This window comes from Onychomys torridus, chromosome 13 (genome assembly GCF_903995425.1).
Source record: "Onychomys torridus chromosome 13, mOncTor1.1, whole genome shotgun sequence".
Lineage (NCBI taxonomy): Eukaryota > Metazoa > Chordata > Mammalia > Rodentia > Cricetidae > Onychomys > Onychomys torridus.
Window position 1 is genome coordinate 70,789,107 of NC_050455.1, and position 18,189 is coordinate 70,807,295.

General features: G+C 48.4%; 1 protein-coding gene across 5 annotated transcripts in view; it reads left to right on the forward strand.

Annotated features, from left to right (window-relative positions):
- Positions 1–18,189, forward strand: part of LOC118594582 (myelin basic protein) — a 115,991-nt gene that overhangs the window by 71,608 nt on the left and 26,194 nt on the right. For all 5 annotated transcript variants that reach the window (XM_036204538.1, XM_036204540.1, XM_036204535.1 and 2 more), the window contains one exon: positions 11,865–12,295. In XM_036204538.1, the coding sequence (XP_036060431.1) occupies positions 11,865–12,295 (431 nt within the window). The remainder of the gene's footprint in view (positions 1–11,864; positions 12,296–18,189) is intronic.

Genomic DNA, 18,189 nt, shown 5'->3' on the forward strand with positions numbered 1-18,189 from the left:
AGGAATATGGTTGAAGTAGGTTCAAGGCTTACCTGTGCTGCAGAGTGAGTTCGAAGCCAGCCTCAGTAAATGAAAGAAATAGAGTGTGTAAATATAATAAAAACAAACCTTGTCTCAAAATACAAAATGAAAAGAGGGCTGAGATGTAGCCCAGGAGTTGAACACTTGTCTCGCATACGAGGCCTTGGGTTTCAACCCCAGCACAGGGAGGAAAACAAAGCAAAACAATAAGAATACATTGGAGGCCATAGCATTCTGAAGGGATTCCGGAGCAGTGCTCACGTGTGGTGCTCCCATTATACCTGCTGCCTCCTAGTCTCTTTCTTAGTATTTTAGCCATTTGTTTATGGTCAAATGCTCTTTCTTGGAAACCTACTGTAGACCTAGGTCTACCTCTTTAACTCATGCCAGAGTCAATGGAAGTTTCACAGGGGACACCCTGGATCTTGGCTTGCCTCACTTCGGGGCCTGGGGTTTGGACCTCTCTGCTGTGGTGCCTTTCTCCATAGGATGTTTCTCTGAGTGTCTATAAACTCAAGAGCCACTAAGTGATGCAGGCAATCATGCTCTCTTCTTCTGACAGCATGGTCACTCGGTTCCTGTGGCATTAGGATGCTGGGCTGGGGGTGGAGGCAGTTACCTGCATTAATGTCACCACCAGTGGCTGGCTTGCTGTTCTTAGAGCCAGTCAAAAGGCAGATTTTTGTGGACAATGTATTTCTTGTTCCAGTGAAGAGAGGGGACTCACCTTCTAATCACCCTTGGTTACCCAAGACCTGATTTCCAATGGAGACATCAATGGTTGGCTTCTGTCCATGACAGAAGCACACGTTGAAATATGAGGCGGGGAAATAGTACTTTGTGGCAGTGATTATTTTACTTTCTCAGTATTTATTGAGCATCTACTATGTGCACAACACTCCAGTAAGAGCAAGGAGCATGATTCTAAAGGATTCGGGGCAGTGATCTGTGTGTGTAAACAGACAAAACTCGGGACATGTCTGCATACCAGGCCTTGCAGGTGTCCACAGGACTGAAAACTAGGTAGAAGGAGGATAAGTAAAGTCAAACAGCATCAGAGTCTGAGGAAGAGAAGCCAAACACAGGCACTCTTTGATGGGGTTCCTTACGACTTGCCCATGCTCACCATCACCCTGGGAGAACAACTTGGGAAATACGTCCTTCAACTCAGGGTTGGAGATGCAGAACTGTCCCCCTACCACTGAGCCGCAGAGCACTGTTTCCATAGAAGATTGGTTTTCCATGCAGACAGTGCCCCAGCGCTACAGGAAATGGAGTGTGGAAAGCTGGAGGAGCAACGACATGGGAGGCATGGGACACAGTGGTGGGGTGGGGGCAGCAAAGACAGGAATTCAAGTCCCCAGAAGCCTTCTGTGAGATGAAGAGGCCTGAGCAAGGAAGGGCTCAGGTCCCACAGAGAGACGTTACAGGCAGAAGCAGAGAAGAGTCAGAAGGAAGGAACCAGTGGGCTTGCCAATATGGCAAGGATCAGAGAAGACCTGGTGAGGCCCCATCACCATGGGCATCATTGTTTCAGTGGTGGGACAGATTGCTGAGATTAGTGGCTCTGTGAATGGGAACTGGGAGACTGTAATTCAGGAACCCATTGGCTTCCTGGAGCTCTCAGCTGAAGGGGCCAAAAGTAAAGGGCATGTGCTGTCCCAAAGCACTCAGCTGCAAGCCCAAAGTTCACATGTCCACAAGCCATAGCCTCCCCTCAGGAGTCTGGAGGTGGAATGGACTGCATCCTGGTCACCTCCAGCTTCTGGTGTTACCAACAGCACATGAATCCCTGAATTCGAGGCATATGGCTGCAGTTGATGTCACCCAAGGTTCATGGTGGTCTCCTCTGTGTACATGAGGCTCTTTCTTCTCACAAGGACACTTCTATTAGATTGGGGTCTGCCCTAATCTGCTGAAGGTTCCTCTTGACTTGATTACACCTTCACAGACCCTATGTCCAAAGTCACATTGACGGGTGGATAAGCATGATGTTTGGGGGATACTGTCATCTCAGGAGAGCACTGTATGCCTGAAGAAAGGTGGGAACAGAGGTTTCCATGGGATCTGTTGCCTTAAGGACACCAAATGATGCACAGTCATGGGGAGGTGGAGTGCACAGACTGAAGTCTCTTCAGTTCAGCATTGAAAGCAGTAGAGGAAGCAAGTGGACTTGGATTGTACTTTTGTTTGTGGTGACAGTGGCTACAGGGATAGCAGTGATGGGTCTTGAGTAGGACACTGAAGACAAAAGGACCTTTGGATCCTAGGGAAGCTGGGGATGGGGGTAGTGCCATCTAAGACTGGATGCTATCCTGGGCCACACAATCCAGGGCTCAGTTTTTCTCTGGGACTAGAAACCAGCATCTTTGGTAGATCTGGGGATGAAAATTAATGACACTTGAAGAGACAAAGAAAATGAAGGCCTAAAAGGAAGTGGCCACATGGTAGGCCAAGGTGGAAGGTGTATATAGATAGGTGGTGGGCAAGTGAATGGATGGATGGGGAGGGTAGATAATGTATAAATGAACAGATAGTGGATGATGGATGGATGGATGGATGGATGGATGGATGGATGGATGGATGGATGGATGGGATAAATAGTAGATGGATAGATAGATGGGTGGAGTGGGTAGATAGATGGATAAGGGGCAGATAGTGAATGTAAGATAGACAGATAGATAGATAGATAGATATGAATATATGGATGGGCAGATAAGATAAATGAACATACAGGTAGAATGGATAAATGGTAGATGTGGTAGATATACATTAGATGGATAGAGCATTTATTGGCTCCAGGGCTAAGAATGTTTTAAGACTTATTGCTGTAATGACTTGTCAAAACAAGACTATGAGGGAGCCCTAGGTGCTCAGATGATTTTGCTCATGAGGTAGCCAAGCCTTAAAGGCATGAAATCACGTGCTGAAGGTACTAGAACCAAGGTCAGTTCTGTCTTATTCCAGACCTCTGGCCCATGCGTTCATGTTCAGTTGAATTCAGCTTGTGTATACTGAGAACTGGTTCTGTAATGCTGGCTAGCTGGGACACTGTGATCTGGGATGGGTACTGCTCTGGATGTGCTTGTCATTACAGAGCTATTGCATACTTAGAGCTTGTGTTAGGAGAAGAAACTGAATATGGAAGGAAAGAATGGCATTGTGGGGCAGTGTGATGGCTCAGGCTGGACTCAGCCAAGTGGGTTGTAGTGGGAAAGAGTGGAGCAGTGGGGGCAGGATGGAGCTGTGCCCCACATTGGGCACCAGATAATGAATACATCCACAGAGTCTATTTAATGAGCAAAGGAATTTATTTGGGGGTTAACTCACTACCATGGGAGATTTATTATAGGGTCCAAGGAAAGCTGAGCTATGTCCCACACTGATCTGCCTGGTCCAAGATCTCACCATCCAAATCATGAGGAGACAAAGAGAGAGCAGCGTATGTGCATCCCAGGTCTTAAGGGTCCCCAGTGTCCACACCCCAGGGGCAGATACTTCAAGGTCATGGACAGATGTAGCAGTTACCTGCTGCCTCATTAGGGGCAGTGCTTCAAAGTCAAAGCTGGAACAGCTACCCACTACAATATGGGGCTCCTTTTCATCTCTCGTGTCTACACAGGCTGAATGAGGGCATCTGGATGGTGGGTTATTGCCCTCATTGTGCACAGGAAACTCTCACTCAGCAAGATGCAGACTGGCCAAGTCCGTGGGTAGGCCCTGAGGAGTCTAGTCCAGCCTTTGCCTGAGGCTCTCCAGTTATTGTGACCCCTTTCTTGATGTGGGAGGGTCCCTGAGTGAGCTATTTAGAGGACATAAAAACTGTATGTTCCAGGCACACAAAAGAGGCATTGGCGTGTAATAGGTGGGTTGACAAGATTCGTTTGTGGAAATGCTTAAAGCCATGGTCTCGGGCAGCCTGGAAGACGGCCACATGCCTTTCATAGATGCAGAATTTCTGTCATAGCAAATCCACAGGCCACACCATGGGCCTTTTTGTTTCCTATGCCCTCCCAGGTGACCCTGAGCACAGCCTGCCAGTGGCAGAATTATTCCACAAACAAGGAAGGTCCTCTCCAGCCTGGCCCACACTTCCAGATTCCACAGCTCCTCTGCAGGCCTAGGCTGCCTCTCAAGAAGGCCAAGTGGTTAGAGCCCTGTAGATGTCCCCACTGCCCTCTTCTCTAGATGAAAGCAGGGATAGATGTAGCAGGGAGCCTGCAGCTTGCCCCAAACCACATATATCATGGTTTCCATCAAGGGCTAGATGCCAGTGATTGGGGGCTTAACTCTACCCTGACCCTAGACCCCCCCCTCTTTACCTGCTGATAGTATTTGAGAGTGTAGCAGAAAGCCTTGCTACCCAGGCAAATTGGATCCATATTCAGAGAGGCGGGAACCTGCAGATCAGCACGCCAGGAAATCACCTGCAGGCCTCTTTGTGGCCAACACCCACTCACCCATCCATGGTCACTGAATAGGGAGTCTCTGAGCCACATGTCTTCTTGGCTACAGAGCTCTGGGCAGCCTCTCCCAATCTGGCCAGACTGGCAGTCTCCAGATTTAGCCGCTTATCTGTACAGCTGTTGTCGCTAAAATTCCCACAGATTGGAACTAACAATTGAGCTTTAAGAAGGATCCCAGAGGAAGTTGTCCTGTCTCCTCCACATCAGTGTCCTGTACCCCACCACCACCTCTATCTCCCAAGTGTTTCTTGCGTATAAAGAAAAATGCTGGGGTCTCAAAATTCCTTCTGCTGAAACCAAGCAGCCAGATTCAAGGACAGGATGCGGGGAGGGGCTGCGGCACAGCTTCTCAGTGTTCTCGCTATGCTACGATGACAAAGATGTAAGAGAAAGCCAGAAACAGGCCTGTCTGCTAATGCGCATCGCACAGTAGGAATCTTAGCCTGTCAGCTGACCAAAAATATGAAAGAGGCCACAAGCTTTAAAGCATGAGTTTAAAAAAAAAAAAAACAAATCTCAGTTGGGTGGTGGTGGCGCACGCCTTTAATCCCAGCACTCGGGAGGCAGAGCCAGGCAGATCTCTGTGAGTTCGAGGCCAGCCTGGTCTACAGAGCGAGATCCAGGAAAGGCACAAAGCTACACAGAGAAACCCTGTCTCAAAAAACAACAACAAAAAAATACTCTATCAAATAAGGACACTTTCTCCATGTTGCAGGTTCCACAATAATAGTTTCTCTAATCCTAAATTAGCAACTAGGGTAGGGATTGGTCTGAACAGTTACAGAAGTGACTTGCTCTGGCATGTTTAGATAGATGGATCTATTGGGGGCAATGTTTCCAGAAGCTAGATGCCAAAATCACTTCAAGGGGGAAATCGTCAAGATCACCCATCCAGTGGAATCCAGCTGTTGATTGTGACGCGGTGGTAAACACAACCAACTGAAGTGGCCCTCACTGTGAGAAGGCTTTGAGCCCCCAACGTGGCTGATCCCGTCCAAGGTCTTCCCATACCCATATTGCCTGTGGGGGTTCCCTTCTAGAGTGCTTGTGCATGGAACCATGTAGCAGAATCAACATTTCCAGACATGAAGGAAAGGCGCACCCACCTACCACACCCCAAGCTTTTGAACTCCCTCTGGGAACCCAGCATCTCATGCTTGTGTTTACACTTCTTGAACCACCACATTTCCTTAGAAAGGAGTCTAGACTGGAGGCGGAGAAGATACCTAGAAGGACATGTGCGGTGTGTGGGAAGCAAAGAGCTGTCTGTGGAATGTGATTCCCATGGATGAGGTAGACTGAAGCAGAAGAAGTCCACACTTAGCACCAACTTCTGACTCCTGTGGACTGCAGCAGCATCTGAGGATGACACTGACTGAGACCTTCATGCTAGACTGCAGCTGTTACTGGAGGACCAAAAAAATACCCCAGACAAGACTGACCACACTGCCGTCCCATCTGCCAGTACAAATACATTTCTGCACCACTCGGCCCAATGACTTACCAAGGACAGCTTGTGGACAGGAGGACAAGGTCAGCCTTGAAGGCTACCCCAAGGGCCTCTGCAGACCCCAGCAGCAGCACATGGCTGTATAGTGATGTCTGTTCTCTGTTACTCCTATGATCTGCTAGGATGTAACAGACCACCTAGCACACATGGACAGAGGACTTTTCTAACCCCAGGACCAATGGTTTGTTTTCAGTGGCTAAACATCAGGCTAAATTCATTATCTTGGCACTCCAGAGCCGGGTGAATGATTCTACCTGCAAAGCCTTCCACATATAGCCACAAAGGATTCCATAACCAGTATTGATTTCAAAAGCAAATTTAAGAGAAATTCACATCAAAAAAATGACTCACTAGCTGGATATGGTGATGTGCATCTGCAATCCCAACTCCCAGAGAGCTGAGACAGGGTATCCTGAACTCAAGGCCCATCTCAAGCTACATGGAGCAATCTTGTCTCAAAAATAAAGGATATAGAGTTGGGGAGATGGCTCAGCAAGCAAAGCGCTTGGTGGGGCTTCAGTTCAGAACCTCAGAGACCACTGGTAAATCCTGACCTGGTAGCATGCATGTCATCTAGAGCAGTGTGTAAGTGCCGCAGGGGAGGGAGATGGAGGTGAAGACAGGAGAATTTCCAGAAGCCAGCTAGCCTGGTATAGACAACAGTGAACAAAAGACCCTGTCTGGAGGTAGAGTGTGAGAACCAACTTCTGAGATTATCTTCACACACATGCTGCGGCACACATGCACCCATGACCACACACATGCTATGGCAGGCAAAAACCCATGACCACACACATGCTGTGGCAGGCAAACACCCATGACCACACACATGCTCTGGCAAGCAAACACCCATGACCACACATGCTGTGGCACACATGCACTCATGCCCACACACGTGAACACATACACAAAATGGGTTTTTTTATTACAATAAAGGATATAGGAATAATAACAGTAAAAATAAAGAAACAGCATGAAGCCAAGTAAGGGAAAAGGCAGGCCCTGACGTGCTCACTGACCACCAAGAAGAGTCACAGCCAGACAAGCTTGGCCACTTTGAAGATGTGAAGGGGAGGCCCAGCCCAGAGGGCTTTGCTGCAAGGATTCTGAGCCAGCACTCACATGTGGCTTCTGTGGTGCCATCCGGAAAACAAGAGGAAAAGCATGTAGAGGAGGCTGTCCTCTGTGTGGAGGGCACCGCTGAGTCGAAAAGCTACGTGAGCTGGCGGTCTAGTGGATCACTCAACGATAAGTGTGTGATGGGCGCCTGTGACAGGAACCTGAAGGACATAGAGTTAACAACAGCAATACAGCAAAACCCCACCCCAGGGTGTGGGGGCAGGATGAAGAGGAGGAGGAGGGAGAGGAGGAGGAGAGGGGAGGGGAGAGAGAAAAGGGAAGAGAAGAAAAGAGCAGGGAGGGAAGAAAAAAGGGGAGAAGGAAGAAGAGGAGGGAGAGGAGGAAGATGTGGAAGAGGAGGAGAGAGAGGAGGAGGAGCTCGATGGCTATAGTCACACAGAAAAGATTCTGAAGGAAGAATCCAAGGGCACAAGAAAGCTGTGAAGGAGATAATTGGACAGAAATCCAAGTTCATGCAGAACATGGGCCACTGTGACCTTTGGCTGGCCAGATCAGCAGAAGATGAGCCTCCTGGAGTCATGACCTCAGAGATCTTTAAATAGTAAATGTCACCCCAAATGTCAGGGCCCTGGGAGTTTCTGTGCTCTAAAAGCCCCTCAAAACTCCTGACACCCCTGGACTGCTCAGAAATGTCTTTCTCCTTCACCTCTGAAAGCCAGGCTGTCTTCCCAACTAAGCTTTCCAGGATTTCTTATAGCCAGAAGACTGGAGAGTTTTTAGAAACACTCTCCATGCCCATTTTGGTAAGACGAGATCCGGGCATGTCACTAAGTATGACACACATTTGTCCTGTCAATGGAATCTGAATGCAAAGCCTTTCTGGCTTTAATTTGACCGAGGCAATGTTCCTGAGCTGGCTGAACTGGGCTCGTCCCACCCATAGGGCTGTGTGCAGGTTAAGACTCCCTACCACGCTTCTTTCAGGAAGGGAGGAGCCACTCCAGGGACATAGAGGCCTTTCTGTGTCTCACAAATAACTGTGTTCAAGAACACAAAGCCCAACTGTTATAAAAATATTAGTATTCAGATGCTCTTGTGTTTTGTTAATGCGTTCAGTGCCTCACAGTATAGCTGTTGTCTTCCTTCTCATTGCATTCACGTCTGTCAGTTACAGAATTTATAGCACAACTCCAGAACCAGTGCTCCTGCCGCCCCCTCCACCAGTAAGTCAGCACCACATCCCTGCAAACTCTACCTCTCCAAAGCACTCCCAGAGTGCTGTGTATGCCTTTCCAACACTGCGCGGTGACCAACCGAACTGAGCGGCCTGTTTCTACAGCCCATCATGACAACATGCATCATCCAATGGAGATCTAGATTAGACCGCAGCCATCCTGGTGCCCAGAGTTTGCCTGGCCTTGCATCACCAGCAAATGTTTAGACTACAAGATGAGCTTGTGGCTCTGCTCTGGAATAAGGCCCCAGTTAGCACCTTTACAACAATAATCAATGCTATTTGTGGGTCAGTTTCTAGACCCACGTGACTTTATGAGTGTGGAAGTCTTTGGCATATGGGTGTTATATTTATGCAAACTTCTGTTAATATATGCAACCAAGGGCACCACCTGCCTCGGACCTTCTATCAGCTGTCCCAGAACCCTCCGACATGTATTCTATGTGGCCACAGCCCATGTCTGATCAGAGGAGCCTTCCTGAGCTCAGACAGCTGCAGAACACCTGGTCATTTCAATTCACCCTAGAAACCTTGGACAGGAACACACTAAGACATAAGACAGCCACTCTGGAGTCAGAAGTCTTCTGATGTCTGGAAGACATTTTCGATATGTTCCATTCTTTTTCTCCATTATCTGGGACATTGAAACCAGGAGACCAGCACAGTGTCACCCTGGCGCTGTGAGCAGCTCCACGAGTGTATGGCAGTTTCCCCTGTGTGAGCACTGTACACAGAGCACAGATAGGGAAGCAGAAGGCCTGGGCTGCACTTCTAATGGTATTCTGTCCACCTCTTGAGTGTGTGTTTGTGTGTGCACGCACACATGAGTTTAGCCCTCACTAAGTCTATACGAGACTGGTGTGAATCACACACACACATCAGCTATGCTGGAGAACAGCTGCTCAGAGCAAATGAGATGGCCCACCCAGGAGAGACCTCGTACAAGACTGTTACCCACCCATGCAGATTTTAACAAGTGTGGATCCTGAGAATTAGGGACAGCCCACCCAGGAAAGCCTTCTACAGACTTGCCTTGGGTAGCAGCACCCAGACTTTAACGAGTGTGAGTGAAGAGAGTATTGTCTTAGGAAGTGCGACTCTTCCATGATTTGTTAAAAATCCAGTATGTCCCAGATTGCCTTCGGCAGCAGTTGGTTTTCTTGTTGCCACAACAAAGTACCTGAGCAAGGCAACTTAAGGAAGAGAGGGTTTATTCCGACTGCACACTTTGAAGGCACAGTCCATCACAGTAGGCAGTAAGAGTGTGAGTGGGCCGGTCCCGGTGCGTACAGAGTCGGGAAGCCAAGAAAGACAAATTCAGCTGCTGGGCTTGCTTCCTCCTGTGTACTCATTCCAGGCCCCTCACTGGTAGAATGATGTCACCCGTATCTAGAGTGAGTCTTCCCACTGTAATTAACCTGATCTAGAAACTCTCTTCTACATATGCCCAGAGGCTCTTCTCCTGGGTGATTCTAGTTGTCTCCTGGGTGATTCTAATTGTATCCTGGGTGATTCTAATTGTCTCCTAGGTGATTCAAGTTATCTCATAGGTGATTCTAATTGTCTCCTAGGTGATTCTAATTGTCTCCTAAGTGATTCTGTCAAGTTTGATAATGATTATTAGCAGTCACATCTCAATACAAACAAAGCCCCTCACAGGGACTGTTCAGTGTGAAGCGTGAAGCCTTATTGATCTTTTTCTCACTAGTAGGTTTACTATTATCTAGATTACTGAAGTTGTGTATCATGGGTTGGTCCTTCAGCAGGCCTGCAGCCATCTATCTCTGGATGTTCTGCTGGCCAGCTGGGCCCTGTGAGGTGGACTGAGAGATGGCACACCAGGAGTGCTCATGCTTAGCATCTCCTCTTCCAAAATGGTAGTCGGTGCTCTAAAGCTGACTGTGTACATACACGGTGTAGCTGGGGTGAACACCCTCCTTTCTGGGAATCTGGAATCTCCATCCTCAGCAGACAGGGAGTCTCAGGGACAACCTCCCCAATACCCCAAGGACAAACCACCAAGCAAATGGCATTGCACATGGGTGGCTGTGAGCTTTGCTGTAGGATGGGGTGTGACCCACCCTGGGGTCATACCGACTTCTTGATGGGCTGGGTTCCATCCTCTCTGTGATGTTCCAGGGCTGCCAATGGAACTGTCCAGGTCCTGCGGGTGGTTCTGATGAGTCATGGAAATTTGGTGCTTGTGATACCCTGACACAGCTATCAGAAAACTCCTTCAGGTAGTCAACAAAGTCTGGCATACCAAGTTGAAGGAGAGCCTAGCCCCTCCCCATTGTATCAAGGCTGAGCAAGGTATCCCACCCACCACAGAGAATGGGCTCCAATAAGCCAGTTCATGCACCTGGGATAAGTCCTGGCCCTGCTGCCAGGAACCCCACAAACAGATGCAGCCACACAACTGTCACCCACATTCAGTGGGTCTAGTTCAGTCCCATGCAGGTTCCCGAGCTGTCAGTCCAGAGTCAGTGAGCTCCAACTACTCTGAGGAGTGGATGGGGGTAGAGTTAGAGGAAGGTGAGGAGGCAGAAGAGGGGGACGGAGGGGGAACTGGGGTTGGTATGTAAAATGAAAAAAAAAATTAATAAATAAATATATTAAAAATAAAATAAAAAAAGAAAACACCTTCAGGGAAGCAGTGTCCCCGCCCACAGCTGTGGTGTATCATCCCTCTTGGCCTCTTCCCTCTCTCTGCCTCCCTGGAATAGAAACCTGGCAAGTCCTTGTCACTGCCTGTCCCCTCAGCCTGGCCTAGGCACCATCACTGTCGTGAGGGTCTCTACATTCTGAACTCTGGATAAGGTGTGGATAGATGATGGATAGACAGGAAGGAGGTTCAATAAAGGATGGGTAGTGGGTAAATGGATGGGTGTTACTGTAGAACAGTGTGACTAAGCCAAATTTATACAAGCAGGCATTAGACTTGGGAAAGGAAGTTAGGTTACAGTCATTTAAACCTAACACTGTAACTTGGGAGAAGAATGGACTTATTTCCCTGAGTAAGCAGTTCCCGGGGCCAGAGGCCTCCTGTGGAATCTGGGAGAAAGGAGTGCTCCAGTGCCCTGCCTTCCCTAGAGCTGTGGAAAGATGTGAGGAGTTCTAGTCTCTGCTGAGAACACTAACACCACCTTTTGACAAACAACGACTTCAGCATTTGGGGCTCATACATTGGTGGCCTCGTAGACAGCAGACACAGACACCTACACCTACACCATGGAGCTCTCTGGTGCAGTGAGTAACTACTGAGGAGATGTTCTGGAATGATTGTTATAGGTACTCAGGCCATCCCCCCACCCAAAGGGGGTTTCTTTTGATGAGGTCATGGAGATGGCCCCTGAGCCTCCTATACCAAGCAAGCTCAATCCAGGTTAGCTCCCTACAATTGATGCAATCTAAGGTGCTGTGGAGCTCCTTCGGCCCTGCACTCATCTTGGGTTTTATAGGAGACAGCTAGCTCAAGACCCCAGGAAGAAAGCAGCTTTGTCCCTGGTTAGGCCTCGCACAGGCCCACATTCATATCTCATTGTTGTTACAGGGGAGGCAGATGCGACCCAGAACAATGGGACCTCGGCCGAGGACACGGCGGTGACAGACTCCAAGCACACAGCAGACCCAAAGAATAACTGGCAGGGTGCCCACCCAGCTGACCCAGGGAACCGCCCCCACTTGATCCGCCTCTTTTCCCGAGATGCCCCGGGAAGGGAGGACAACACCTTCAAAGACAGGCCCTCAGAGTCTGACGAGCTCCAGACCATCCAAGAAGACCCCACAGCAGCTTCCGAAGGCCTGGATGTGATGGCATCACAGAAGAGACCCTCACAGCGATCCAAGTACCTGGCCACAGCAAGTACCATGGACCATGCCAGGCATGGCTTCCTCCCAAGGCACAGAGACACGGGCATCCTTGATTCCATCGGGCGCTTCTTTAGCGGTGACAGGGGTGCACCCAAGCGGGGCTCTGGCAAGGTGAGCTCCGAGGAGTAGAGGAGCTATGGGGTTAACTGCAGAAAGGCAGGAGAGGTGGGCAGGTGAACTGGGCACATGTCCCTATGTCTGAGATCCTGGCCCTGGTTGGACAATGCTAATGGCCCAGGGGAGTGGGCTTGCTCACCACTTAGCCTATGTCTACATGTTTTGCTCCTGTTGTCCTCCTCAGAAGGGACAGTATTGGGGTGTTGCTCAGGAATGCAAGGGCCTTCTGCATCCCGGATTTGGGGGCACCCTGGATGTGGCATTGAGAGTACCAGTCCTTAAGTGTATGTGCCCTCTGCCTGGGCTTTCGGCTGCCTCTGCCTCTGCACAGTGCTTCTGTTTTCAATCCTGGTTTGTGCTTGCTCTCTGCTGGGTTCCGGCCGCTGATTTCTTGCCGCTGTGAGACAATGGTCTGATTGAGGTGAAGGAGGTCTGCAGAGCAAACCCCTCCACCTCCAGGCAACTTTCCCCTTTGTCTTAAGTAGTTTTGTTGGGGGAGGGTGGCGGGATTAATGAATGTTCATGAGTCAAAACTTTATTATTTTGTGATTCCATTAATTTAAATATAAATTGTGTTTCATGACTTTTAAAACTAATGTTCTGTGGATAAAATAAAAAAGAAAGAAAGAAAATGTATCAGAAGTTAAAATGATGTAGGTTGTCCAGTTTCCAAGAGCAACTTCTGGGGTGGGTGATGCATTAGCCTGTGGTGTTCAGGTTTGTCTAGCAACTCGTGGCAGGTGTCTGTCACCCTATAGATGTTTGGCATTTATGTGACTCTGTTGGATGGCTGGGCAACTTTGGAGAGGGATGGGGTGGGAACACTCAAAACAAGCCCTGTTTTTTTAGCGCCTTTGCAGCCTGTGAGTTGTGTTTGCTCTCAAAGCCTTGCAGAACTCAAGCGGCTTTTGACTGAAGTGTGGGACAGAGACCTCTTCACGGCTCTAGGGCCGAGGGCAATTCTGAAATGCGGTGGTCTCCAGCCACACTTTTGAAAGTGAGTGTGACTTGAACTGTTGAAGGTGATCTCAGTAGGAGGCCTCCTGCTCTGTGGCCACCAGAGCCCTTTGGTGTCTCAACAGCAGTTTGGTCCCCGTTAGGATGTCACCGCAACTTGCTTGTCATTAACACTCACTGTCTTCACTGCTAACAGAATCTAGGTGCACCTGGCTCCTTCAGGGCATTGTTCTTACTCATTGGCAGGCTCTCGGCCTGATACTCAATCCTGGGGCTTGTTTCTAATGCTAACTTACATTACGGTGGCTTTTCAAGTGCTTTTCTCAAGACACATTAGTTCTGGAGTCCCCTGACTGTCCCATGAGGCCTGTGTAACTAAGCCCCCACCTGCACACAGCCTTGCCAGCCTAGAACCCTTAACCCAGTCTGTGTAGCTGAAGGAATAACAATGTGAACTTAAGCTGTGCAGGAAAGGCCAAACAGCTGGAGGGCATGGGTTCTGGAACCAGCTTTGTGGTCAGGGTTCAAGTTGAAACTCCATAGCATGTCTGTGGATAGCACCATGTCTCGCCCAGAGTGTACAGATGTGTCTCTCCATGCACTGCTTTCAAATCACATGCTCTTCAAAGTTCTCAAAGAAGAAATTCAAAGCTCAGAAGCAGTCCTAATATTTGCAAATAGTGTCTCTTCGATCATTAGGGATCCTGGGGGAGAGGAAGCATTTTCACAGGATTAATACATATATATAATTTTTAAATAATTGGGTTTTTAACTTGCGGTGTCAATTCTTCGCACCATTGCTGTGCATTTTGAATATGAAGGATTTTTAAAATGAACAACTTTCATACAAAAAAGAAAGTCCCTTGGGTGTTTGCATATGTGATCCTTATTTCCTCATTATTTATTAGGGTTTTTTTTTAAAAAAAAAAAAAAAAAAAACTCACATACAAAAATAGGGTTATGGCATTTCCATACAGAGTTTGTTTATGTTGGTCTTCCCCTGTTCCCTCCTGTAGCTTGTCCCAAGCTTAGCCAGAGGCACCTTCCTCTGCTGAAAGGTCGCTGCCCAGGCACATACAGCAGAAGCCTGGTCATGGTATCCAAGCCTGGTTGATTGTGATTCTTGGTTCTTTGATGTCAGAGATGGAAATTTAGCTCACTCTGTACCTGGCTATAATCACAATCACCCTAGAAGCCAGGGCAGCTACAGGACTGTTTATTTCTATTTGTATTTTGAAGTTTATAGATGGGGGCTTGTTTTCCTATGCTACAAAGGGCCCTAAGAAAGTTGCAAAGAAGAGCCCAAAGGCTAGCTAGCGGTCACTTGTAACAAAAGCCAGCATCCTCGTTGTCATTCTAAGATAGATATCTAACACACATGCAGGGTGCTCAGTTAGGACTAGAGGTACCACCACCTGCCCCTTGGAGATGCAGCTATGGCCTGCCTGGATGGAGCCAGGTCTCCAGAAAGAATCTGGAAGACTCTCGAACACACTGCCAAAGGGCATCTGGTCCTGTTGCCTCCCGCATCCTCCCTCCCCAGGCACGTGGTGCCTCCGTGCCATGCAGAGCCACCACCCCCAGCTCACAGAATGCAGGGACAACACCCAGCCTTTGTGTGTTTGCCGGGCTGACATTCAAAGAAAGCCCATGAAGAATGCCCTGAGAAGGCATATTCTTCTGCTATCCACGGTGAAAGGTCCATTTACAGAGAGCATTCTCTTCTGTCCTGGGGAGAAAGGGAGGCTGTGCCGTGGCCTCTAAGGAACAGGTTTCCCAGCCTTAGGATGTCCAGGCCTTATGAAATATGAGGAGGTAGGTGGCTTTGAGGAAAAGAACAAAGACACCTCAGGGCTCTGACCCCTTTACCCCTCACCTACTGCCAAGCCCAGCAGCCCCCAGGCTTAGAGCAGTCCCCAGGCCCACCCACCATCTTCTCAGAACACAAATCCTAGAAAGATTCCTTCCCATTCCAAGCAAGCATCTCACAGAGGAGCTAAGCTGATCATGCAGTGTCACTCACACCCAGATAGTGCGTGCGCACGCGCGCACACACACACACACACACACACACCAGAGAAGATAGCAGCTCCTCTTCCATTCTTCCGGAGAGGGAGGAACAGTCTAAGCTAAAACCACCTTAATGGTGGCTTCGCCTATATTTTTTGCTATCTATTTATTGAGCATGAAATCTCCATTTCTAACCCACCAATGCATCTTCAGATGGCTGCTCTGCCTCTGATTTTGACAGGACAGGATTAAGACCATTCTTACCACTCAGTACTACTGGGTGTAATCGATCTTGTAAATTGCCCAGAAGGTCTGTTTCCTGATACTTTCTATGGCATTCTAATTTGTATTAAACACTGCTCCAGTCTCCAGGTACTTTACTCTTCACTGTTAACATTGGCATCCGAAGGTTGCCAATAATCTTGCCATCCTGTGGAAAGGTGACCTGAAAGGTCACATGAAGGACACAGAGGAAGTGCCCATGTGATACTCCCAGTGTTCCAGCAGAGCCACTGTCAGAGAGACAGTGTGTGTGTGTGTGTGTGTGTGTGTGTGTGTGTGTGTGTGTGTGTGATCGCCATCTGCTAATAAGCGCTAGGGGTCCAGGCGGAAGCAAAGAGAACTTTCCCGTAAGCCACTAGGGATCAACAGACCACTCACTGCCACCTACCCACTTGACGATAGTTTCCAGAGACTCCTTAGAGAAAGTCTGCCTATAATGGACACTCTAGCATCTGTGTCCAAGTGCATACTTCTGAGATTTCTTGTATGAATTGCTTTATGGAGAGTCCTTACCTTGATCAGGTATGGGTCCCTGGTGGCTAACTCTGCCTTTCTGCTGCCTTGGCCGTCACAACCATTCACTGCTACTTAAGTACAAATTCATACTGGAATTTGACAGGCATTGCACCCTCTGTAAAAGTGAGATGTTTGTACCTTGTGTTTGTATTTGATGGTGATACCCTTAGGTGGTTGTAATACGATTTGATTTTGTTGTAAACTTCCGCGTAATGTATATCTCTGCCTTTGTATGTACTCATTAAACATCTGAACAGACCAAAGATGGTGTACTAATTGCACGTGGACTCTTTAACTTGTATTTTTATCTTATTAATGGTACTGTGTGCCTGGCATTTCCATGGCCTTGAGAAACACCCCCAGGTAAGTCTGGGCACTCAGGCTGTTGCCCTCTCTGACAATGGCACTGTCCCTGGTACTCTGTCTCCACCAGAGACACTGTGTGGTCTCTCACCACGACAGTGTGGTATCTAACTCTCCCCCTTCCCCATAGCCACTGTTCCTGCCTACAACACCTAACGATGTGTTCTATGGATGTTAAGGGATGCGTGGGTGCGAGGAGGCTGACAAAGGGAAGCCAGCAGTTACTGAGCATCTTCTCCATTGCTGTGATCAAATTGCCAGACAGACACAACTGAGGGAAGCAAGGGCTTGTTTCAGCTCAGGGTTCGGCACACCACGACAGCAGAATCTTGAGGTGGCTGGTGACATGGTGTCCACAGAAGGGGAACAGGGAGATCGATGCCACTGCTCGACTGGAGTTCTCCTTTTTCTTCAGTTCAGAGTGCCAGCCCAGTGACTAGTATGCTAGGGCAGGTCTTCTTATCAAGATAATCCCTTTCAAGCCCAGAGGCATGGCTCCTGGTGAGTCTGGTTGACAGTCAGTGTCAGCCATCACACTGAGTGGACACACCATGACTGCCCTCCTGGGCTCCCCAGGGAGGATGTGTTCAAAGAGACAGGGCTCCTGCAGGTAGGCAGGCTCCTCTTGAAGGTGATGCTGAATAAACCTGATGCTGATAAATGAGAGATAAAAGCAAAGACTCCGAATACATTAGAATGTGGTCTGTGTGACATATCCTCCCCAGAGACACTGATCCTGACTCACCTCCTTCTAAACCCATGTATACTTTAAGGAATTTATTTCCCAATCAGTTAAAAAAAGGATTAGCTAAATGGTGACAAGCAGTTCTGACTGGTTGATGGGGAGTGTAACTTGACATGTAAAGGACTAGATCATTGTGGGGAAAAATAATCCCTCTTTGAGCTCATGATGAAAGTCATTGAGACGCCAAAAGACTGGCTTAGTATCTAAGAATTCTTGGACATTCTCCTCAAAGCATGGCTTAGTGTTTCATCTTGAAGCTGTTTTGTGGTGTTGTTTATCTGTTGTGTCTATTGCCGCAGTCTCAAATGGGCTAAAACAATTCTTGTTTGTTTATGAATAAAAAAGGCAAAGAGCAGGAGTTCAGGGAAGATGAAGTGTCCTGGGGGAGCCCCCTCCATGTGAGCTTAATGCCTGTGATTCTTCCTAAGGGGTGTCCTTCACACACACACACACACACACACACACACACACACACACACACACACCACACACATCACTCCTTCCAACCTGCAGGTACAGCTTAGGCTTGGAAGCACTTGCTTCCCAGATAGTCAAAGACATTTTGCTTCTTGTCAGACTGTGCCCACCCTGACTCAACACTCAAACCTATGTGTACCCACACAGCAAGGGAAAGGCTTGTCATCCTTTGTCTAACTCTGTTCAGAAGTAGCGATGTCGGGGTAAAGATTACACTTCTGTAAGCATCACTAGGTCATACTTTCTAAGAGCCACAATTTTGCTCTGAGGGAGCCATCTACCTACGCTGTGTGTGGATGTCAGAGCTGCAGGGGTCAGGGGAGCTCACAGTGACTTTCATGGAGAAAGTTGTCTTGTTCCACAAAGGAGGCCATAACAGAGGCTTCTCCTTCACCTTTTGCCCACATGTGTAGCCTGGGTTTGCTCAGTCACCCCGCCTTGAGCGGTCACTCTTTGGGGACAGCCAAGTCTTATCACATAGAAACCTACACAGGCTTCCCCGAGGAGGTTTACTCCAACATGAGTACTGGAGTTTCTC